Source organism: Hemitrygon akajei, chromosome 1, assembly GCF_048418815.1.
Source record: "Hemitrygon akajei chromosome 1, sHemAka1.3, whole genome shotgun sequence".
NCBI classification, from domain to species: Eukaryota; Metazoa; Chordata; class Chondrichthyes; order Myliobatiformes; family Dasyatidae; genus Hemitrygon; species Hemitrygon akajei.
Genome location: NC_133124.1, coordinates 70,308,648 through 70,333,754, shown reverse-complemented (window position 1 = coordinate 70,333,754; position 25,107 = coordinate 70,308,648). Strand labels below are relative to the sequence as shown.

At 43.7% G+C, this 25,107-nt stretch overlaps 1 protein-coding gene across 2 annotated transcripts in view; it reads right to left on the bottom strand.

The window, feature by feature from the left end:
• cdk5 (cyclin dependent kinase 5) overlaps positions 1–25,107 on the bottom strand; it is a 68,861-nt gene that overhangs the window by 13,208 nt on the left and 30,546 nt on the right. Inside the window, exons 7-11 of one of the 2 annotated variants that reach the window (XM_073045244.1) lie at positions 24,411–24,485; positions 22,399–22,495; positions 9,145–9,214; positions 8,107–8,167; positions 321–401 (exon numbers count right to left, since the gene is read on the bottom strand). In XM_073045244.1, the coding sequence (XP_072901345.1) occupies positions 321–401; positions 8,107–8,167; positions 9,145–9,214; positions 22,399–22,495; positions 24,411–24,485 (384 nt within the window). The remainder of the gene's footprint in view (positions 1–320; positions 402–8,106; positions 8,168–9,144; positions 9,215–22,398; positions 22,496–24,410; positions 24,486–25,107) is intronic. The other variant, XM_073045237.1, reaches the window with a different exon arrangement.

The window sequence follows — 25,107 nt, the reverse complement described above, 5'->3', positions numbered from 1 at the left end:
AGATTAAACAGCTCTCTCCTTCGTCCTCATCACCTTTCTTCAGGGTTTATTCCCGAAATAAATTGACTCTTCTAAGAGCTCACACACCACCACCTATCCCACAGTTTACCTTCCTTCATTACCATCCCTCACAGTGTTTATCCCCCCTCAGTATCACCCGTCCCAAAGTGCGATTCTCCCTCAGTACCACTAGATAGTGTGACCCACCCTCTTTGACAGAGCAGAAACTTGTGAGTCTGTGAGTTTCTGAATCAGTGTTGAGATAAAACAGAATGGTGATGACTTTCGCACCTACTCCCCTCACAATATATATGCCTTACCTGCAGTAGGTCTCGACCAGTAGTGTTGAGCTTCGGAACAACGTTTAGTAGGGACGTTGTCGCTGGATACATAGGATAGGGCTGAAAAGAAGAAAACTTCACTTAGAACTTACAGATTAACCAGAAATAGTCATATTCTGCAGATTAAGACAGGCTCACCAGCAACATTTATAAGCCACCAACATTGAATTGACTTTATTACTTACATCCTTCATATACACGAGGAGTAAAAATCTTCACGTTACATCTTCGGCTAAATGTGCAATTTATAGTAATTTATAATGAATAGTACGTACAACAGGCCAGTCAATATAACATAGAAATACAGTTGTGTAAGCATGAATTAAGCAGTCTGATGGTTAATGTTGGTTTTGGCTTTTATGCTGCAGTACCATTTCCCGGATGGTTAGCAGTTGGAACAGTTTGTGGTTGGGTGACTCGGGCCCCCAATGATCCTTCGGGCCCTTTTCCTACACCTGTCTTTGTAAATGTCCTCAATAGTGGGAAGTTCATACTTACAGATGCACTAAGGTGTCTGCACCACTGTCTGCAGAGTCCTGCGATTAATGGAGGTACAGTTCCCATACCAGGTAGTGATGCAGCCAGTCAGGATGCTCTCAATTGTGCCCCTATAGAAAGTTCTTAGGATTTGGGGGCCCATACCAAACTTCTTCAACTGTCTGAGGTGAAAGAGGCGCTGTTGTGCCTTTTTCACCACTCAGCTGGTATGTAAAGACCACGCGAGATCCTCAGTGATGCTTATGCCAAGGAATTTAAAAGCTGTTCACCCTCTCAACCCCAGATCCATTGATGTCAAGAGGGGCTAGCCTGTCTCCATTCCTCCTGTAGTCCACAACCAGCTCCTTTGTTTTTGCGACAGTGAGGGAGAGGTCATTTTCTTGACACCACTGTGTCAGAGTGATAACTTCTCTGTGGGCTGCCTCATTATTACTTGAGATTAGTCCAATCAGTATGGTATAATCAGCAAATTTAAGTAGCAGATTGGAGCTGTGGGTGGCGACACAGTCATGGGCATACAGAGATTAAAGGAGAGGGTTTAGTACACAGATAAGAGAACTATGGGCCAAAGGCAGGCAGGTGGGACAAAGGGCTTGTTTCCACGCTGTCTGACTCTGTAACTGTAATAGGATCAAGTGATGAGTTGTAGTTGTATGATGTGGCAATTGGTAGACCCCCACTGTGGTCCCTGGTGATCAAATCTTCAGCAACATTAGCTGCTTGAAGAACTCAGGCTCAAAGCTGATGACCTGGAACCTGAGCTTCAAACACTGTGATGCGTCTGCGATGTTACCTGGACACTGTGCTACACAATCATGGGTGTACAGTGAGTACAGCAGGGGGATGAGTACACAGCCTTGTGGGGCACCGGTGCTCAGAGTGATTGCAGAGGAGAGCTTGTCCCCTATTTTTACACCCTGGGTCCTGTCTGTGAGGAAGTTGAAGATCCACCTGCAGATCTTAATTCTTTTCCGGAGCTTAGGAATCAGTTTATTTCAAATGATGGTATTAAAGGCAGAGCTGTAGTCGATGAAAATCAGCCTTACATATGCATCTTTATTCTCCAGTTGTTCTAAGGAGGAATGTAGTGCCAGAGAGATGGCATCTGCCGTTGACCTGTTGCTCCGGTAGGCGAATTGCAAAGTTGACCGGTAGGTTATGGCTGATGTGTGCCATAACCAATCGCTCGAAGCACTTCATAGCAATTGATGTTAGAGCCACAGGTCAGTAGTCATTCAGGCATGCCACCTTGCTTTTCTTCAGCACCTGGATTATCGTTGTCTTCTTAAAACACGATGGGATCTTAGACTGAAGCAGGGAGCAGTTGAAGATGTCAGCAAACACTCCAGCTAGCTCGCTTGCACAGGCCCGGAGAACCCGTCCCTGGATGCCCTCTGGGCCCGTCGCCTTCCTTGGATTTATCTTCACTCACTGCGAGTGAGTCAAATAGTGGGATCCTGGACAGAGTGCTGGAGGAACCTTGGCGCTTGAGTTTGCTCAACAGGTCTGAGATTGTTACTCCTCGTGATGAAAGTGGGGTTGTAGGAAAGATGAGCAACCAGACCATGTAACTGTGGATCAGGGAGCCATTCAACGGGGGGAAGAGAAAAGAAATGCAGTTCTGATTTGGGATAGTATGGTTAGGGAAACAGACACATTTCTCTGTTGCAAGGATTGAGAGTCCAAAAGGCTGTGTTGTCTGCCTGGTATCTGGATTCAGGACATCTCATCTAACGTAGAGGAATTTGAAGTGAGACGGGAAAGATCCAGCTGTCATGGTCCATGTGAGCACCAACAATGTAGAAGGAATAAGGAAAGAGGCTTTGCTGAGGGAAATTGAGCATATAGGGGCTAAATTAAACTGTGGAACCAACTCTGAGGGGCCGAAGGGTACAAAGTCGCCCACTCCTTTTTGAGAATCGCAAGGTCACTATTATTTCAGGTCTGAGACCCAGGAAATGAGAGAGATACACATCATGTCAATAATGAGAGAGCAAGACGCAGGATCACAGCAAAGGCAGTTGCCATAGACAACGCGGAATACACAAGGTAGGGGGAATGCCTCCTAACAAAAGCGGAACAGAACCACTGAGTACTGCTATTGTCTCTTGGAGAGGGAATTGTGTATTGAGTACTGTACTATTCATTGAAACCCCTCAGGGGACAACCAGAGTGGGCTGGTTGAGGGATTGCATCATCCCAATCTGATTGACATCTGAGACCCCGTGAGTGAGGATAAAAGAGGGGTCTGGGGAACACCCCTTGAGACGCACCAGGAGAAACGCTAGAAATCCAGTGACAGCGTTTTATAGTGAAAGCCGGTGGGAGCTTGTGTGAGTCCTCCCTTGCCTGGGTGGCGGGCTCATCACGGAAGAACGGTTTAGCTAAAGGAGAGGACACACTTGAACGGCCACGACAACGAGACACCTGACGGATTGAAATCATAAAGGAAAGTCGGCAAGTTTTTCTCTATCTCTCTCTCCAACAATTGCAACACAGCGACAACCAAACAATGGCAGCTTGTGTGAACTGCAGCGAACTTTATATTTCCCTCGGACAATTTATTATCCCCTAGACAACGACAGAGCTTATTTCTTATTGATTATTATTATACCCGCACTTTTAGGTTTAGTATTGACGACGTATATTATCTGTATATTTGCATTGATATTATTTTTGTGTATTTTTGCTAATAAATACTGTTAAAAATAGTATCATCAGACTTCAACGGACGTCTCTATCTTTGCTGGTAAGTAACCCAGTTACGGGGTTCGTAACAGGTACAAATTACCATAAAACATTGGAGCAAAATTAGGCAATTGACCAATCAAGTCTGCTCCACCATTTCATCATAACTGACCCATCTCCCTCTCAACACCATTCTCCTGTCTTCTCCCCATAACCTTTCACACCCTGACTAACCAAGAACCTATCAAACTCTGCCTTAAATACACCCAATGAACTGGCCTCCACAGCCACCAACAGAAAGGAATTCCACAGATTCATAACCCTCTGGCTAAAAACAAATCCAACTCATCTCATTCTAAATGGGCGTCACTCTATTTTGCCTGCCAATTCTAGACTCCCCCACTACAGGAAATATTCTCTCCACATCCACTCTATCTATGCCTTTTAACATTTGTCAGGTTTCAATGAGATTCCTCCTTCAATCTTCTAAGTTCAAGTGAGTACAGTCCAAAGCCATCAAACACTCTTCAGATGATAAAACTTTCATTCCCGGAATCATTTTCTTGAAACTCCTTTGAACTCTCTTCAATGTCAGCACATCCCCTTTCTTAGACAAGGTGCCCAAAACTGCTCACATTACTCCAACTGAGGCCTCACCAGTGCCTTATAAAGCATTCTTTCTCATATATTCTTGTCCTCTTGAAATGAATGCTAACATTGCATTTGCCTTCCTCACCACCAACTGAACCTTCAGGTAATCCTGCACAAGGACAGCTGAGTCCCCTTGCACCTCAGATTTTTGAATTTTCTCCGTTTAGAAAATATTGTAGTCTACGCTTTTATTCCATATACTTCCCGACAAGATATTCCATCTGCCACTTCTTTGCTCATTCTCCTTATCTGTCTAAGTCTTCTATAGCCTCCCTGCTTCCACAACGCTACCTGTCCCTCCACCTATCTTCATATCATCCGCAAACTTGCCACAAAATCACGTCAATGAATTATCTAAATCATTGACATATGACATAAAAAAGCATTACAAACAGCGACCCCTGCAAAACCAATCAGTAAAGGGTCCCTTTGTTCCCACTCTTTCCCTCCTCCCAATCAGCCAATGCTCTATCTATGATAGCATCTTTGCTGTAAAACAACAGGCTCTTAACTTGTGAAACAGCCTCATGTGTGGCAGCTTGTCAAAGCGCATTCTGGAAATCCAAGCACACAACATCCACTGATTCTGCTTTGTCTCTTCTGCTTGCTATTTCCCCAAAGAATTCCAATAGATATGTCAGGCAAGATTTCCCTTAAGGGAACCATGCTGACCCTGTCCTACTTTATCATGTGGGTCCAAGTACCCCAAAACCTCATCCTTAACAATTGACTCCAATATCTTCCCAAATACTGAGGTCAGGCTAACTGGCCTATAATTTCCTTTCTTCTGCCTCCCCTCCTTCTTGAAGAATGGAGTGACATTTGCAATTTCCTCAGGAACCATGCCAGAATCTACTGATTCATGAAAAACCATTACCAATGCCTCCACAATCACTTTAGCTACGTCTTTCAACCCTGAGGTGTAGTCCATCTGGTCCAGGTGACTTAGTACTTTCAGACCTTTAACCCTTTGGCTAAAAACAATCAGGTTGGTAGTGGATCCCAAGAGAAGGAATTTGTAGAATGCCTACAAGATTTCTTTTTATAGCAGTCCCCCACCAGGAAAAAGGCAATTCTGAGTTGAGTATTGTGTAATAAACATGATTTTTATTAGGGAGCTTAAGTGGAGGAACCCTTAGAGGACAGTGATCATATTATGATAGAATTCACCCTGCAGTTCGAGACGGAGGAGCTAAAATTAGATGTATCCATAATGCAATGGAGTAAAATTAATTACAGAGGCATGAGAGGAGAGCTGGCCAAAGTTGATTGGAAAGGGACACCAGCAGGGATGACACAGAAAAGCAATGGCTGGAGGTTCTGGAAGCAATTCAAAAGTTGCAGGATAAATTTATCTCAAAGAAGTATTCTAAAGGGAGGATGAGGCAACTGTGGCTGACAAGGGAAGTCAAAGCATAAAAACAAAATATAACACAATTTACTGGGAAGTTAGAGGATTGTAAAACTTTTAAATACAACAGAAGGCAACTAAAAAGCAGAGGATACAAAAAGATTTTTCAGAGTTGTAAAGAGTAAAAAAGAGGCAACAGTGCATATTGGACCACTGGAAAATGACATTGAGAAGTAGTAATGGGGACAAAGAAATGGCAGACGAACTCAATAAACTTTTGTGCCAGTCTTCACCGTGGAAGACACCAAGCAGTATGCCAGAAATTGGACTGTTTTAGATGACAAAAGAGTGTGAAGTCACAGAGACGGTGCTTGGGAAGCTGAAAGGTCTGAAGGTAGATAAGTCATCTTGGCCTGATGGACTACAGCTAGGGTTTTGAAACAGTTAGGTGATTAGACTGTGGAGGCGTTGGTAGTGATTTCTCAAGATTCTGGAATACTTCCAGAGAATTGGAAAACTGCAAATGTCACTCCACTCTTTAAGAAGGGAGGGAGGTAAATGATTGGAAATTATAGGGCAGTTAGGGGACTTAAGTGGTTGGGAAGATGTTGGAATATATTATTAAGGATGATGTTTTGTGGTGCATGATAAAGAAGGCCAAAATCAGCATTGTTTCCTTAAGGGGACATTTTGCATGACAAATCTGTTTGAATTATTTTAAGAAATAACAGGCAGGACAGACAAAGGAGTCAGTAGATGTTGTTTATTTGGATTTTCATGGTGCCACAAATGAGGCTGCTAAACAAGGTAAGTGCCCATGATATTACAGGAAAGATACCAGCATGAATAGATTAGCACACTGGCAGGAGACAAAGCGTGTGAATAAAGGGGGCCTTTACTGGTTTGTAGAATGATGGGGGGATCTCATCAAAATTATGAAATATATTGAATGACCTAGGGAAAGTGGACTTTGGGAGGATATTTCAGATACTGGGAAATCTAGGACAAAGCACAGCCTCAAAATACAAGAACATCCATTTAGAACAGAGATGAGGGGGAATTTCTTCCACTAGAGTGTGCTGAATCTGTGGAATTCAATGCTACAGATGACTGTGAGGCCAAGTCACTGGGTATATTTAAAGTGGAGGTTGATATGTTCTTGATTACTAAGGGTATCAAAGGTTACCTGGAGAAGGCAGGAGAAATGAAGTTGAGGGGGATAATAAATCAGCTTTGATAGAATGGCGGAGCAGACTCGATGGGCCAAATGGCCTAATTCTGTTCCTCTGTCTTATGGTATTGTTGATAAATGTTTTCCCCTTGAAATTCCCATGTACCATTTTCCCAATATTACATATCTGTCACCCTGGTCCTTGAACTAACTACTAATGGCAACAGTATCCCTTTATTTACTGTAGTTAAGCCAGTAAAGACTGTACAGTACATGCTGCAATCAAATCTCTGCACATCCTCCTTTACTCCAGGAAGAACTCTAGCTTTTCCAGTTGAGCCTTGCAGCTGAAACCCATTGGTACTGAGACCATTCCAGTAAATCTCCTCTGCAGCCTCACTCAGGATCTTCATGCTGACCAGAACTGATGCTCTAATCATTTATGGTCAAACCATTATTTTCTATTGGATCAATACAGCTACTCTAGTATTGTACTCTAACCTCTACTTACAAATGTCTTCTCAACAAGGCCTGCCTTCAAGGAAACACAAGAATCTGCAATGTTAGAGTTGGAACAAAATCAAGTTGTTAGAGCACTTTGTTGCCCCCACCTATCACTTCCCAGACTCTACCGCTACCTCCATCTTTCCCTTCTCACATAACTCCATCTGCCAATGAACCCCACTTCACCTAGGTCTATCACCTGCCAGCTCTTGATCCACCAATCACCCTTCCCCTTATCTCTTTTTACTGGCCACCTCCCATTTATCTGTCAGTCCTGCTGAAGGGCCTCTACCCAAGCCGTCAACTGTCCATTTCTTGCCACAGACGCTGCCTAATCCACAGAATTTCTCCAGCACTTGCTTTTTTTGCTGCTACTTTCAAAGATTTGTGCACATACAAACCCAACTATTTCTACTGTTTTTCACTCTCTGCCAAAGTGTATCACATTTCCCCATATTAGATTTAGATTATCATCTGCCACATTAAGCCAATTTGTCTGCAATTACTTCTAGCCTAAAACTATTCAAGAATGGTGGGTATATGGAACACACTGTCACATGTCAGGTACATAAGGGACATTTAAGAGACTTTCAGATAGGCACATGGATGAAAGAAAAATGGAGGGCAATATGAGAGGGAAGGGTTAGATTGATCTTGGAGTAGGTTAAAAGGTTGGCACAACATCATTGGCTGTAGGACCCGTACTGTGCTGTACTATTCTATGTTCTCTTCCTAAGCCCCACCTTTCCATTTCATGAGCTCTGTTTACTCATGTGTCTAATCCATCTTAAAATGTTTGCATGGTTTGTTAAACACTGGACAGAGCTCAGCATTAGATCACCGTTCAGTTCTGCCCGGTCAGGGAGAGGAAGGCACACAATTGCACAGAGACCCGCACTCACCTTGTAATCAGGAAGCTTGGTCATAGTCGGCCACTGTTCCTCTGTTGGGGTTCCCAGCAAGGTGAAAGTGTCAAGGAAAGTTCAGGGAGCTGAGAGTAATAGGAGGACAAAGTGTGGAAGATAGTGGGGAGTAGGGGTGAGTTTTAGCAGACAGAGCAAACAAGAAGGGTGGGCGGAGTGAGTCAATGGAATAGTAATAAGGTTTTGATGGTCATACTTGAAAGACACATGTACCAAGTCAACTGTACTTCTCTCATTTTCCCACCGAAAAAAAAAAATCCTGTTACTTGAACACACTACACATTTAACGATCTCTGCTGGTTTTTTCCAACTAAGCAACCTTTGCCCCAGTGACTCAGACTTCTGCCTCTGATTATCACCTCTACATTTTCCCAGTGACTAGGTTATGCTAACTGACCTGCAGTTTCTGGTTTATCCCTACACCCTTCTTGAACATGGGTGTAACATTACACCTTCTGTCCTCTGACAGAGTCAGAAAGACTATGGTCAATATCTCTGCAATTCCACCCTAACCTCCTTCGGCAACTTAGGATAATTTTCTCCAGACCAGTGATTCATTAACTTTAAGTGTAGCTAGCTTTTTGAGCCAATACCATCAGTTCTGCTCTCTGATCACCCCTTAAGTGCAACAAACTCCATAACCACTCTCCCCTTATCGGCCTCCTTTAAAATCCTTCTCAAAACCTGTACTACCCGTCCCCCAGCTTCAGAATAATTCCTTTTACTCAGGGTATTTTGTACAGTAAAGAGGGTAAACAGATTTACTTAGAGATACAACACGGTAACAGGCCAGCGGTGTCCAATTATAACTACGTAACCAACAAAACCATATGTCTTTGAAATGTGGGAGGAAACCGGATCATCCAGAAGAAACTCACGTGGTCACATGGAGAATGGGCAAACTCCTTACAGACAATGGCAAAGTTGAACTTGGATCACTGGTGCATTACCCCATTGCAGAGTATGTTGCTGAAATCTTCCACATGTAGCTAAAAGCATGGAATTTGAAAAGGATATCGGAAAATTCTCTTCAGCTGGTCATCTACATCATTCCCAGGGAAAAGAGGCCTTCCGGCATTTGCCAACTCTGAAACAGAAATGATATAGAAACATAGAAAACCCACAGCACAATACAGGCCCTTCGGCCCACAAAGCTGTGCTGAACATGTCATTACCTGAGAAATTGCCTAGGTTTACCCACAGCTCTCTATTTTTCTAAGCTCCATGTAGCTGTCCAGGAGTCTCTTTAAAGACCCTATCATATCTGCCTCCACCACCGTTGCCGGCAGCCCATTCCATGCACTCACCACTCTCTGAGTAAAAAACTTACCCCTGACATCTCTGTACCAACTTCCAAGCACCTTAGAACTGTGCCCTCTCGTGCTAGCCATTTCAGCCCTGGGAAAAAGCCTCTGACTATCCACATGATCAATGCCTCTCATCATTTTATACACCTCTATCAGGGTACCTCTCATCCTCCATCGCTCCAAGGAAAAAAGGCCAAGTTCACTCAACCTATTCTCAACAAGGCATGCTCCCAAATCAGGCAACATTCTTGTAAATCTCCACTGCACCTGTTCTATGGTTTTCACATTCTTCCTATAGTGAGGCGACTAGAACTGAGCATAGTATTCCAAGTGGGGTCTGACCAGGGTCCTATATAGCTGCAGCATTACCTCTTGGCTCCTAAACTCAATCCCACGTTTGATGAAGGCCAATGCACCGTATGCTTTCTTAACCAGAGTCAACCTGTGCAGCAGCTTTGAGTGTCCTATGGACTCAGATCCCAAGATCCCTCTGATCCTCCATACTGTCAAGAATCTTACTATTAATACTATATTCTGTCATTATATTTGAACTATCAGAATGAACCACCTCACACTTATCTGGGCTGAACTCCAGATAAGTACATCTCTGTACCTACTTCCAAGCACCTTAGAACTGTGCCCTCTCGTGCTAGCCATTTCAGCCCTGGGAAAAAGCCTCTGACTATCCACATGATCAACGCCGCTCATCATTTTAGATGATGAGCCCAGTTACTTCTCAGCCCAGTTTTGCATCCTATCAATGTCCCGCTGTAACCTCTGACAGCCCTTCACACTACCCACAACACACCCAACCTTTGTGTCATCAGCAAATTTACTAACCCATCCCTCCACTTCTTTATCTAGGTCATTTATGAAAATCACGAAGAGTTGGGGTCCCAGAACAAATCCCGGAGGCACACCACTGGTCACCAACATCCATGCAGAATATGACCTGTCTACAACCACTCTTTGCCTTCTGTGGGGGAGCCAGTTCTGGATCCACAAAGCAATGTCCCCTTGGATCCCATGCCTCCTGACTTTCTCAATAAGCCTTACATGGGGTACCTTATCACATGTGTTACTGAAATCCATACACACTACATCTACTGCTCTACCTTCATCGATGTGTTTAGTCACATCCTCAAAAAATTCAATCAGGGTGGTAAGGCATGACCTGCCTTTCACAAAGCCACGCTGACTGTGTGTGGCCTCCGTCGGTTGTGGTTGACCACGGGTACTGCACCTCTGGCAGTCACTGGTTTGTGGCCTCTCCAGGGCGCAAGCCAGGGCACGGTTGATATGGAGATCTGCCCATTGCCCATGCAGTGGGACACCCCTCTCCAAGCTAATGACAGGTCCAAGGGAACGACGAAAGTCGATACAGTTTGGTGCCAGCAGCACCGTAGGAGTTGCCGTGCCGGTGCTGGGTACAGCAGTCAGCCGACTTCGGGACTCCGATTCCGGATTTTTCCTCGGGGTTTACTCCAAAAGCCTTTACCGTGAGTGGGTATAGTCGCAAGCCAGCAGAGGTTTGAAATCGGAGTTTTCCCTCTCTTAGATGAGCTACCATCCATGGTTAACGAGTCCCATCTGCCCGGAGCAACTGATTTTAAGGCGCCAGTGGCCTGTCTTTGCCCCTTCCAAAGGTTGTCATAGCTGAAGGGTGGTAGTGGGGACAAGCTCCCACTGCTAAACAAATGCTCTTCAAGGCGTGCGTCTCAAACAACCTCTGACACCAAGTCCAATTCCAGGCCTTCACGTGTGACATAGTTCTTATGCCCGGCAGAGCAGTTCTTACATGCTGACTATTCCTAATCATATTATGCCTCCCCAGATGTTCATAAATCCTGCCTCTCATGATCTTCTCCATCAACTTACCAGCCACTGAAGTAAGACTCACTGGTCTACAATTTCCTGGGCTATCTCTACTCCCTTTCTTGAATAACAGAACAACATCTGCAACCCACCAATCATCCAGAACCTCTCCAGTCCCCAATGATGATCATCATTGTCAGAGGCTCAGCAATCTCTTCCCTCACCTCCTACAGTAGCCTGGGGTACACCTTGCCCAGTTCCAGTGACTTATCCAACTTGATGCTTTCCAAAAGCTCCAGCACATCCTCTTTCTTAATATCTACATGCTCAACCTTCTCAGTCCACTGTAAATCATCCCTACAATCGCCAAGATCCTTCTCCGTAGTGAATACTGAAGCAAAGTATTCATTAAGTACCTCTGCTATCTTCTCTGGTTCCAGACACACTTTTCCACTGTCACACTTGATTGGTCCTATTTTCTCTCATGTCTTATCCTCTTGCTCTTCACATACTTGTAGAATGCCTTGGAGTTTTCCTTAATACTGACCACCAAGGCCTTCTCATGGCCCCTTCTGACTCTCCTAATTTCTTTCTTAAGCTCCTTCCTGCTGCGAGCCTTATAATCTTCTAGATTACTTAGTTTTTGAACCTTTCATAAGCTCTTCTTTTCTTCTTGACTAGATTTCCAACAGCCTTTGTACACCACGGTTCTTGTACCCTACCATCCTTTACCAGTCTCATTGGAACGTACCTATGCAGAACTCCACGCAAATATCCCCTGAACATTTGCCACGTTTCTCTTGTACATTTCCCTGAGAACATCTGTTCCCAATTTATGCTTCCAAGTTCCTGCCTGATAGCCTCATATTTCCCCTTACTCCAATTAAACGCTTTCCTAATTTGTCTGTTCCTATCCCTCTTCAATGCTATGGTAAAGGAGATAGAATTGTGATAACTATCTCCAAAATGCTCTCTTCACTGAGAGATCTGACATCTGACTAGGTTAATTTCCCAATAGCAGATCAAGTACAGCCTCTCCTCTTGTAGGCTTGTCTACATATTGTGTCAAGAAACCTTCTTGAACACACCTAACTCCAACCCCATCTAAACCCTTCGGTCTAGGGTCATGCCAATCGATATTTGGAAAATTAAAATCTCCCACCACGACAACCCTGTTTTTATTACACCTTTCCAGAATCTTGCTCCTCGATGTCCCTGTTGCTATTGGGTGGTCTATAAAAAACACCCAGTAGAGTTATTGACCCCTTCCTGTCCGTAACTTCTACCCACAGAGACTCCGTAGACAATCCCTCCATGTCTTCCTCCTTTTCTGCAGCCACGACACTATCTCTGCCATGTCCTCATCTGTTTTGCCTCCCTCCCTGTACCTTCTGAAACATCTAAAGCCTGGCACTCGAAGTAACCATTCCTGCCCCTGAGGCATCCAAGTCTCTGTAATGGCCACAACATCATAGCTCCAAGTACTGATCCACGTTCCAAGTTCACCTGCTTTGTTCATAATACTCCTTGCATTAAAATAGACACCTCTCAAACCATCAGTCTGAGCACATCCCTTCTCTACCACCTGCCTATCCTCCCTCTCGCACTGTCTTCAGAAATGTTGTGGAGATTCCATGTCAAATCCAATCACTTCACAAACTACAGAAAATGTAGTAAAGGACATTTTATTCCCACATAGGATAAGCTTGTTTGGTTCAGCATTTTGCTTGCAATATCAATCAGTCCAATAAAAATCACAACTGCAGATACTGAAAATCTGAAATAAAACAGCATCCATGCAGAAGGACTCCTTGTGAAGAAAACAAAGTCCAAGTTACAGGTCAATTGTCTTTCTATCAAATTAACATTTTATATTCTTTATGTACAAGAGTTGGGACATAATGTTGCAGTTGTACGTCACTGGGGGGGGGGAGGGTCACATATGGAGTAATGTCAACTGTACTTTTTTCCACAGACGCTGCCTGGCCCGCAGAGTTCCTCCAGCAATTTGTGTGTGTTGTATGGAGTACTGTGTACAGTTTTGTGTACCTTGTTAAACTGGAAAGAGTGAAGAAAAGATTTTTTGAGGATGTTAACAAGACTAGGTGTGAGTTATAGGGAGAGGTGACCAAGCTAGGTCTTAATTCCCATGGACATAGGAGAATGAGGGGGCAACCTTATAGAGGTTTATAAAATTATGAGGGGCAGGGATAAAGTGAATGATAACACTTTTCACTAGGGTTGGGGAATCCAAAATTAGGGGCATCTGTTCAGGGCAAGAGGGGTAACATTTTTCACACAAAAATGACAAGTGTATGGAATAAAGTGTACAGGAAGTAGTTGAGGCAGGTACAATAGTATAATTTATGAAGCACTTCGATAGGTACATGGAGGGTCAGAGTTTAGATGGATATGGGCTAAACACAGCAAACTGGAACTAACTGGGTGGGCACCATGAACAGCATTAACTGGATGGACTGAATTTGTGCTGTATTGTTCTATGATTGTGCCTGCTTCATCTTCTTCTCTTCTCTCCACTCTCACCTCAACCATTCCACCACTTTCTTTGTCTTTCAAGTGGGATACTGTGGAACACAGTCCACAGGCACTCATTAAATCTATTTAGTTTTACCATGCATACATTGGTTTGAGAATGTTAAGATTTAATTTTTGTTAAAGCACTACAGACACAACATTTAGCCCACTGCCCTTCCCCAACGCTTTGAGAAAGCTCTCCAATTAAATATTTTTGAAAGCTCCAAATTATAATTCACTTATTGTCACTGACCAAAGGTTGAATAGTCAAAAAGTAAAACAGTTTGGAAGCAGGCCCTTTGGTCCAACTTGTTCGGGATAACCAGGTGCCCATCCAAGTTGGTCCTTCTTACCTCCATTTGGCCCATATCCCTTTGAATCTTTCCTATCCATGTACATAGCTCAACACATCACATGAACTATTCTCCTCTCCATAGATTGTCTACATATCTGAATGCCTTGGTAAGACTTAAGACACAAGTCATAAAACACAGGAGCAGAATTAGGACATTTTGCCCATCGAGTCTGCTCCACCATTCCATCATGGCTGATTTATTAACCCTCTCAACCGCACTCCAATGCATTCTCCCCTTTAACTTTGACACCCTGACTCATCAAGAACATACCAACCTCTGGTTTAAATATACTGAATATACTTGGCCTCAACTTGGCTTCCACAACTGTCCGTGGCAATGAATTCTATAGATTCATCACCCTCCGGTAAATAAATTCCTCCTTATCTCTGTTCTAAATGGATGTCTCTCTATTCTAAGACTATGTCCTCTGGTCCTAGACTCACCTGCTATATGAAACATTCTCTCTACATCCACTCTTATCTAAGCTTTTCAATATTTGATAGGTTTTAATGAGATCCCTCCTCATTCTTCTGAACTTCAGCAAGTACAGACCCAGAGCTATCAAATACTCCTCATATGTTAACCCTATCATTCTTGTGAACCTCCTATGGACCCCCCTCCAATGCCACCACATCTTTTCTCAAATAAGGGACCCAAAACTGTTCACAATATTCCCAAGTATGTGATATATTACGTAACTCTAAAACCAAGCAAAAGAAAAACCAGGAATCAGCTTATTTGTGCATGCTTAGTTTCTCTTTCAGTGAGGCACGTACATACGGATTGTTGCGTAATGATGAATGCCATTCACGTACTTTTGTGTAAAACTCAAACTGAATTATGTAAACAACATAGAATGCTTAATCAAACAAAATGTTTACAAGGTTACTTAAACAACACTGACAGCCATGAACACCTTTCTTTCTAACAATTGACTCTGTTCTCCTTAACTTATTGATGTGTTATCTCCAGATGACACCAAATGTAACCTCCTCTGTGTAGGAGAGTGATCGAGTTCTGTCCTTAACTTTTCCAAGTACCCACTTTTGATTACTTCTGTAGTCACTTGCCAAGACTGTGTGTCCAGAAGTAAAACATCAAACCTCCTTACATAGGGAGCTTTCAATTTGTCTCAGCTGTTTGTCCTGCATACTCCTTTTGAGATTGGGTTTTAGCACTCCAAGCGTGAGTGCAAGGGATGAACCAGGAACAGCATAGCTGATGAGTTGTTAGCTGCAGAATGTGCTGCATTGTGATATGCAAGGAGGAAAGTGGCAAGCTTCTAATACAGTGTTAGTGTAGTATGTTCTGCTGACAGTACTTGGAGTGCTTTCTTTAGACTCTGGACAAAACTTTCCATCAAGCCATTTGTAGGAATGACCAAAACTGTTCCACAACAAACTGTAGTCCATTGTCAATGACCAAGTGTTGTGGAACACCAGTCCTTGAAAAGACACTTCTCAACAGCTATTGGGAACACTTCTGGCCACTTTGTAGCTGTATCCACTCAAGAAATTTGTTCCAATGATAGTCTGGCAAGATCCACATGAATTCTTTGTCAGAGCAATGGAGATCATTCCCAGTGATGGAGAGGCGTTGCACATGGCATTTTCTGGGTGTGCTGTTACCCAGAGATTAATCTGCTGATCTAACCCAGGCCACCAGACAAGGATTTGAGCCAATGCTTTCATATTGACCATGTCCAGATGGCTGGAATGAAGCTCCTCGAACACTTTAGCTCTCAGCTTGGATGGTACAACAGCTTTCAATCCTCACATTAGGTAACCCCCATTGAGGGCAAGTTCATCCTCGTGCTGGTAAAAATGAGGGAACTGGAATTTCTGCAGTATATTCCAGCCATTTTGGGTTGCCGTATAGACCTGAGACAGTGTGGGGTATTTTCTGGTTTCCGTTCGGATATTCTCTGCCATTATAGGGAGATGTCTGATTTGTATTACGGAGAATACGTCAAGAGGAGTGTCCTCTTTTGTAAATTTTTCAGGTATTTCTTTTTCCAAGGGTAAACGGGACAATCCATCAGTATTTCCATGATTACTTGTCCTCTTGAATTTGATTTTGTAATTGTGTTCTCCAAGAAACAGGGCCCATCTCTGCATTCATGCTGCTACTGTTAGTGTAACACCCTTCTGTGGATTGTAAGTGGACACTAGTGGTTGATGATTAGTAACTCTCTCCCCCAAAAGTCATGGTTGAAAAGCTTTACAACCCAAGCCAGACTCCAGGCTTCTCTGTCAATCTGTGCATAATTTTTCTCTGCAGCAGTAAGCGAATGTGGTGCGAATGGGTCATTCACTTCCATCACTCATAGCATGCGACATGTCTGCACTTATACCATAAGGCAAAGCATCACAGTCAAGCTTCACTGGACAATATAGATCATAATGTGTGAGTTTAGTGTCTGACATCACAATTTCCTTTGCCTCTTAGAAAGCCACCTCATATTGCTTTGTCCATTGCCATTTCTTCTCAATCTGCAATAATGAGTTCAGAAGATGGAGCATAGTAGCCAGGTCTGGCAGGAACCTGTTACAGCAATTGACAAGTCCTAAAAAAGACTGCAACTATGACATGTTCTTTGTCCTTGGGGAATCCACCATTACTTGAATTTTCTCAGCACACCTGTTTGATCCTTGTGTGTCAATGTGCAATCACAGTAAGTGCTGCTTGGTTTAAAGAATTCACACCCATTGCATCATGTTCTGAGCCCATACCCCATAACCTTCTGATCTTTTTAACACTATCTTGAGATTTTGGAGACATTCCTTGTCATCCATACCGGTAACAATGAATTAATCACACATAACCTCGCAGCACCTGGCCCATAGCTTTCTGCCAGAGTGCAGGTGCAGATGCTACTCCAAAAGTAAGCTTATTATAACGATAAAGCCCTCTGTGAGTGTTTATGGTGAGAAACACTTTGGACCATTCTTCCATCTTCAGCTGTAGGAGGCCTCAGCCAAGTCCACTTCGCTGAAATGTTTCCCTCCCAAAAAAGTTTGGAAAGATATTCTCTATCCTGGGCAGAGAGTATTGATCTACTCTCAGTGCTGTGTTGATGGTGACCTTAAAATCACCATAAATCCTTACAGACCCATCATTCTTCTTAGCTACTGGGACCACTGTCATTGCTCATAGGCTCAACTCAACCTTGGAAAGAATTCCTTTAGCCTTCCCATGATCTAGCACATTGGCTACTTTATCAAGGAGGGTATAAGGAAAAGGATGGGCTTTGTGAAACTTGGATGTGGCATTTTCATTTAACACTATTTTACCCTTGACAAGTCTGAGTTTTCTAATGCCATCCTTGAACACTGCTGTAGCATCATCCAGTACCCTTCTTAATTTGTATTCAGTTGACTGTTGCAGGGGATGCGCCATGCAAATACTAGATGGATCTCCAATCAAGTTGTAATTGCCTCAGCCAATCACAGCCCCATAATGCTGTCTGTCCTAGTTTTACCACATACAAACCCAATGTGGCTTGTTGGTTGTTGTATTTCTCTGTTACAAATGTCATTCCCACAGGAGTTACCTTTTTTGCTGTGTAAGTTCTCAGGTGGCTATCTGCAGGCTTCAGTTTAGTATAATTAAAATGCTGTTCAAACTCATTTTGTAGAATGACTGAAACAGCCACACCAGTGTTCAATTCCATTTTAATGAATTTGCTGCTCATTGCTGGTGTAAGCCTTATTGCTTGCCTCCAAGTACCCTGAGACCTCATCCCTAATTATCATCTCCAATATCTTCCCAACCACTGAGGTCAGACTAACTTTCCTTTCTTCTGCCTCTCTCCTTTCTTGAAGAGTGGAGCAACATCTGCAATTTTTCAGTCCTATGGAACCGTTCCAGAATCTAGTAAAATTCATTACTAATGCCTCCACAATCTCTTCAGCTATCTTTTTCAGAACCCTGGAGTGTAGTCCATCTGGTCCAGGTCTAGGTGACTTATCTACCTCCATACCTTTCAGCTTCCCAAATACCTTCTCCTTAGTAATAGCAACTACACTGACTTCTGCCTCATGACACTCTCAAATTTCTGGCATACTGCTAGTGTCTTCCACAGTGAAGAATTGTAAAGAGTCACCATAATTAAAGATCCCATCCACCTGAGACATTCTCTCTTCACCCTCTCCCATTAGGCAGAAGATACAAAACCCTGAAAGCACACAACAGGGTATAAGCTACCACCAAACTTCTACCCTGCTGTTATCATGCAATTGAATTGTCCCCTAGTATGATAAGATAGACTCTCAATCTCACAATCTACCTTATAATTGCCGTTGTCTTTTATTGTTTGCTTGCACTGCACTTTTTCTATAACTGTACCTTGATTCTGCATTCTGTTATTGTATTCTGCACTACTTCAGTGCACTGTGTAATTAAATGATCCACATGGCATACAAAATAAATTCCTTCACTATCCCTTGGTACATGTGACAACATTAACCCATCTAAATGACTCCTAAATGTTATTGTATCTGCCTCTACTACTCCCCCTGGCATTCATGTCAATCGGTTACCTGGAACCACAAACTGCTTCTTTCACCACAGCTGCTGTCCAGTCCAAAGGATGTTCCTCACATTTGCTGATGTCATTAACAGTGACAATATTTTGTTAACAACAACACACACAAAATGCTGGTAGAACACAGCAGGCTAGGCAGCATCTATAGGGAGAAGCGCTGTCGACGTTTCGGGCCGAGACCCTTCGTCAGGACTAACTGAAAGGAAAGATAGTAAGAGAATATTTTGTTGTTGTCTTATCTACAACACTTTTGCCAATCACCAACTCTGTTATCTCTGTTTCCTGCTTCTATTTACCTATTCAAAACTTCTCTTAAATGTTGAAATCAAGTTTGCTATACCACTTGCGCTGGTAGCCCATTCCATACTCTCACCACCCTCTAAGTGAAGGCTTCCCCTCATGTTCCCCTTAAACTTTTCACCTTTCATCCTTAACCCATGACTTCCAGTTGCAGTCCCACCAGCCTCAATGGAAAAAGCCTGGTTGCATATGTCCTATCTATATCCCTCATAATGTTGTATACCTCTATCAAATCTCTTCTCAATCTTCTATGTTCCAAGCTATAAAGTCCTAACCTGGTGAATCTTTCCATTTAACTCATGTCCTCCAGTTCCAGCAAAATGCTTGTAAATTTTCTCCATACTCTTTCATTCTTGTTTGCATCTTTCCTGTAGATAGGTGACCAAACAGCACACAATACTCTGAATTAGGCCTCAAAAATGACTTTATCAAATGCCTTAAAGTCCCCCCAAAACTCTTGCATTTCTTATACTCCATAAGCACCTCATTTATCTCAACCTGTCCATAACTGCTGTGCACCTCTTTTTTTTCTTTTAACCACGGCCTCAATACCTCTTGAAAATGAAGGTTCTTGACACCTGTTATCTTTAACTTTTATTCTGACAGGCACGTCCAAGCTTTGTAACCTCCAATTTTCACTTTTGAAAGTCTCCTGCTTAACAAGTACACCTGTGCCAAAAAAACAGCCACTCCCAATTCACACTTGCCAGATCTTTTCTGATACCATCAAAATTGGCCTTTCTCTACTTAGAATCTCAATCCACCGACAAATCCTATCTTTTTGCAGACTTACTTTGCAAATAATGGCATTGTGCTCACTATATGCAAGGTGTTCACCTACAGAAACTTCTGTTGTCTGCCCTGTCTCAGAACAAGTATCACACACTGTCTCACTGGAACTTCCATGTACTGAACTATGTACCTATACAAAAAGACACAAATATGTGTAAGACCTCCCATATAGCCACGCTGACTATCCCTAGCAAATCCACACTTTTCAGGATGCAGCTAGTTCCTATTCCTAAAAATTTTCTCTCCAATAACTTCTCTACCACTGGGATAAGTCCCACTCATGTATAATTTACTGGTCTGTTTCTATTCCCCTTCTTAGCTTCTTAAACAGACAAACAACATTAGCTATTCTCTAGTACTCTGGACATCCCCCCCACTTCCCACGGTCACTGAAGGGATAAAAATATCTCTGTCAAGGCCTAGCAATCCCCCCCCCCCTTCCCTCTCTCAATAACCTGGAATAGATTCTATTAGGTACTAAGTACAATCCACCTTAATTCACTTCAAGATATCCAACATCTCCTCCTTGTTAACCTCAATGTCCTTGTCCTTGGTGAATATTGATGGAAAATGCTCCTCACCCTCATCCCCTGGCTCCAGGCACAACTGACCTCTTTTGTCTTTGAAAGGTCCTACCCTCTCCTTAGGTACCTTCTTGGTTTTAATGTATACATAAAGTACCTTGGCATTCTCCTCAATCCCACCTGCTAAGGATATTTCATGGCCACTTTTCAGTCCTCCTGATCCCCTGTTTAAGTCCTCTCCTGCTTCCTTTATACCCTTTAAGTCCCCCATCCAAATTCAGATTCTTAAACCTCAAATGATTTTCAATTTGCAACATCCCTCATCATCCTCATCTTTCTTCCTTACATGAACAAGTTGGCTTTGACCTCTAACTAGCTGGTCTTTGTATGTCTCTAACATTTCAAATGCAGACTTTCCCAATAACAATCTCTCCAAATTTACCCTCCCCAGTTTCTGCCTGACAACTAGCCTTTTCCCAATTAAGTACTTCTTTTGAATTCCGACAACTTCCTTATTGTGCCCAAAATCTTCTTCTACTGAAACTCTGATCTGGCTTGGTTCATTTCCCAATACATGATCAAGTACAGACCATTCCCTGGTTGGATTGCCTACATTCTGTATCACTTAACCTTCCTGGATGTACAGAACAAATTCTGCCCCATCTAAGTTTCTAGCGCTAAGGGAATCTCAATCAATATTGGGGAAATAGATCACTCACTGAAATAGCCCCATTCAAAAAAAATTTCCATAATCCATTTTCATATCTGCTCCTCTATCCCCCAGCAGCTGTTGGGAGGCCAATGGTAGTATAACCCCAACTTTGTGATTATACCTTCCTTATTCAGATTCTAGTCAGATTTATTTATCACATGTATGTCAAAACAGACTGAAATGTGTCATTTGTGTTTACAACCAAGGATGTACTGCAAGATGTGCTGAGTGCAACCCAAAGGTGTCGCCACACATTCCTTAGCCAATATTACATGCCCACAATGTTCGGCAGAACAACAGCAGCAAAACAAGCCCCTTTCCAATGCTCTTAGCCACTGACCTTCTCGCGCACACTTTAGCCTCCTACTCCAGGATATGGCGCCACTGGGTCTCCAGATCTTGGCCTGGACTTTCAACATCGGGTCAACCACCAACTTCCAATCCTTGGCCCAGAATCACAGATCTGACCTTAGGGCCTCAACCTCTGGACTCTGCGAGCTCTGGACTTAAAGCCTTGGCTTTTCCTCTGGACTTCGTCCACCTCTGAATATCAACCCCAGGATTTGCCAATCATGTGTGTTTGGCCCTTGGACCTTGACTCGAGGACTTGCTGATCATGGGTTTGACCTTCGTGCCTTGAATCCAGGACTCATTGATCATGGGTTTGATATTCAGGCCTCAATTTCCCGACTTGAGTGGACCTCTGACCCTGGCAATCTGGGGCTGAGGGTGTGACATGTCCTCCTGACTCTCACCCATTCAGATCTCCAACTCGAAACACGTCGAACTGCAAATTACTCGTCTTCTCAATACCTGCTGACTTCACCATCAGAATTGCTCATCTTCAACCGTGGAGCGCCTCAGGCCTTGACTCTGTACTCACATGGACCTTTGACCCAAGTGACCTGGGAATCACTGACCCTCATGAGTCCTGAGCATTATCCATATTACCTCACTGAGCCCTCCAGGCAATACTGTGACATTCGCCCTGATCAGTTATTCAGCTCTCTCACCAATTTACATTCCTCTCCCTCAGATCTATATCTGCCTTACTCGTAATACTCCTTGCATTGAAATAAATATACTTCAGCCCATCAGTTCTCTAATGTTCTTAACCTGATCTGCATGTCCTTCCTTCCACCATTACCTGACCAGAAATTCATTGAAACCTGTGTTAAAAGCAATGAGCTGTCTGATTTAGGGGCTGTAAATCAATGATAACTGCTGAGGCACTAATATTAAGTAACAAGAACAGCATGGACCACAGTCCAGCCACTTGCAGCACATCGGCTAGATTTGCCTATTCAGCCATCATGGGAGAGGAGAAATGTTAATTGAGCAGAGGTGGGCAGACAAGGCAGAGTTGAAGAATGCTCTATGTTACCTGCAAATATGCAACCTGCTGACCACATGTCGATAGACGTTGAGTAAAGTTTGGCACCAAACAGTACATCTGGAGGGCGATACCACAGTGTCACCACCTACAACAGGCAGAAGGGAGTACAGATCATATCAACCATTCATGTTCCTCATGCCAGGTGAGAAAATGTAAATGCTCTTCACAGGAACTTAACTATCAGCTTAAGAAGTTAACCACTTGTTTGAAAGGCTGCAGCCCCTGTGGTGCGGAACCCCCTTAGTACTGCATCTCTCAGACAGCGTGGTATTTACTCAGTACTGCATTCCTGATGGTGCAGCACTCCCTTAGGATCGCACCTCCGAAAGGGTGGCACTCCTTCAGTACCACCCCTCTGATGGTGCGACACTCCCTCAGAACCGCCCGACTGTGCGACAATCCCTCTGACTGTGCGGCGCCCCCTCAGTACCAACCCTCTGACTGTGCGGCGCCCCCTCAGTACCAACCCTCTGACTGTGCGGCGCCCCTTCAGTACCAACCCTCTGACTGTGCGGCGCCCCCTCAGTACCAACCCTCTGACTGTGCGGCGCCCCCTCAGTACCAACCCTCTGACTGTGCGGCGCCCCCTCAGTACCAACCCTCTGACTGTGCGGCGCCCCCTCAGTACCAACCCTCTGACTGTGCGGCGCCCCCTCAGTACCAACCCTCTGACTGTGCAGCGCCCCCTCAGTACCAACCCTCTGACTGTGCAGCGCCCCCTCAGTAATGCCCTTCTGACAGTGCGGTTTTCTCTCTGTGCTGCCCCTCTGACACTGCGGCATTCCCTCAGTAATGCCCTTCAGATTGTGCGGCGCTCCCCCAGTACTGCTGACAGTGCAGTGCACCCTCAGTAGTGTATTTCTCAAACAGTGCAGCATTCCCTCGGTACTGCATGTCTCAAACAATGTGGGTCTCCCTCAGTAGTCCATGCCTCAGTGCAGCAATTGCACAGTAGTGTGTAATCCTCCCTCAGTACTGGCCCTCTGAGTGTGCAACTCTCCCTCAGTACTTCAGTGTGCACTAGGCTTATACCTACGTGTCTAGAGTTGGGTTTGAATCAATAATATTTTGAGAGGTGCAGGGCTGATCCACTGAGCCATGTAAATGCCCAATATGTCAGATGGCAGAAGAAGATGCAGAGTTGTCGCCAGCTTTACTTTCAGTACTTTAGATCAGCGGTATTCTGCCATTACATATTATTGGCTTGGTCTCTCACTGGAGAACTGTTTCAGAACTGTTCTGATGAAGCATCTTTGACCTGAAACATTTAATGTTTTTCTCTCTCTCCACAGATGCTGCTTGACCTGCTGTGTGTTTCTGGTATTTTCTACTTTAAACTTTCCAGCTATACATTTTTAAACTTACTTTGGCCTCTCTTTTTGGCCCATTCTATTACTTTAGTGAAAAAAATCAATCCTCAACGGTGACCATGAGCTTCCAATTACCTGTAACTTTCCCTCCTCAATAGTCTGACCTTTTCTGGTTCCTTAAACTGTTCCAGTGAAACTTAATGCATCCTTGAGGAACAATATCTCATCCTCCATTTGGGCACACTGTAACTCACAAGGCTCAACAATGAATTCAACAAATTCAGATCAACAGCCCTTTCAGTTTGTTTCAGAACTGGTCACGGTATGCTACGAATGCTCCACAGGTTGGAGGATATCTGTGGAAACCCTTTTGACACTTAGTCAGAACACATATTTTTCAACAGTTTGCATTTCTAAAGAAAAATTGACCTGAAATATTATCCCTGCTCCTCTATCCACAGATGCTGCTTGACCTGCTGACTATTTCCAGTATTTTGTGTTTTCATTTTAGATTTACAGCATCTGTGGTACTTTTCAGTTCTCAGGGTCTCCTTTCCCAGTCTCACCAAGCGTCTGAGACAACAGTATTGATGGCTTGTGAGAATGAGAGAAGGAATAAATATGCATAACAACTCCCCACAGTGCAACAATACTGGACACCAGAAAAATTGAGTTAAATTGCTCCCCTACCTCGGCAGAATAACAGCGGACAGGTATCCCAAATGCTCGAGCCAGCCCAAAGTCAGCCAGCTTCAGCTCCCCATTCTGTGTAGAAAGAAAACGGTGTGAGTGTGTAGGTGTGTTTGGGGGGGGGGGGGTGGAGAACTCAGGTTGCGGTCAGAACCTATATCACTCTCAAGTGAATGCACAAAGTAAGCACTCACATAAAAGCCACAACTGATGAAGGCTCCTTGGCCTGAAACATTAACTTTACTTCTCTGTCCTTCATAGAGTAATAGAACTTAGAACAGTACCTTTAGACCAGCTCATCCACATTGACTAGTTTGCCTAACTGAGCTATTCCCATATGCCCACATTTTATCCATAATGCTCTTGAGAGCAACACAGTAGCGTAGCTTTATAAGGCACTAGTCAAGCTGCACTTGGAGTACTGTCAACAGTTTTGGGCTCCTTATCGCAGAAAGGTTGAGTTGTCATGTGGAGAGAGTCCAAAGGAAGTTCACAAGGATGATTCCATGAATGAAGGGGTTAACATATGAGGAGCATTTGGTAGGTCTGAGCCCGTACTCACTGGAATTTAGAGGATAGGGTGGGGGAGGGGGGTTCTCATTGAAACCTACTGAATGTTGAAAGCTCTAGATAAGGTGGATGTGGACAGGATGTTTCCTATGGTGGGGATATCCAGAACTAGAGGGCACAGCCTCAA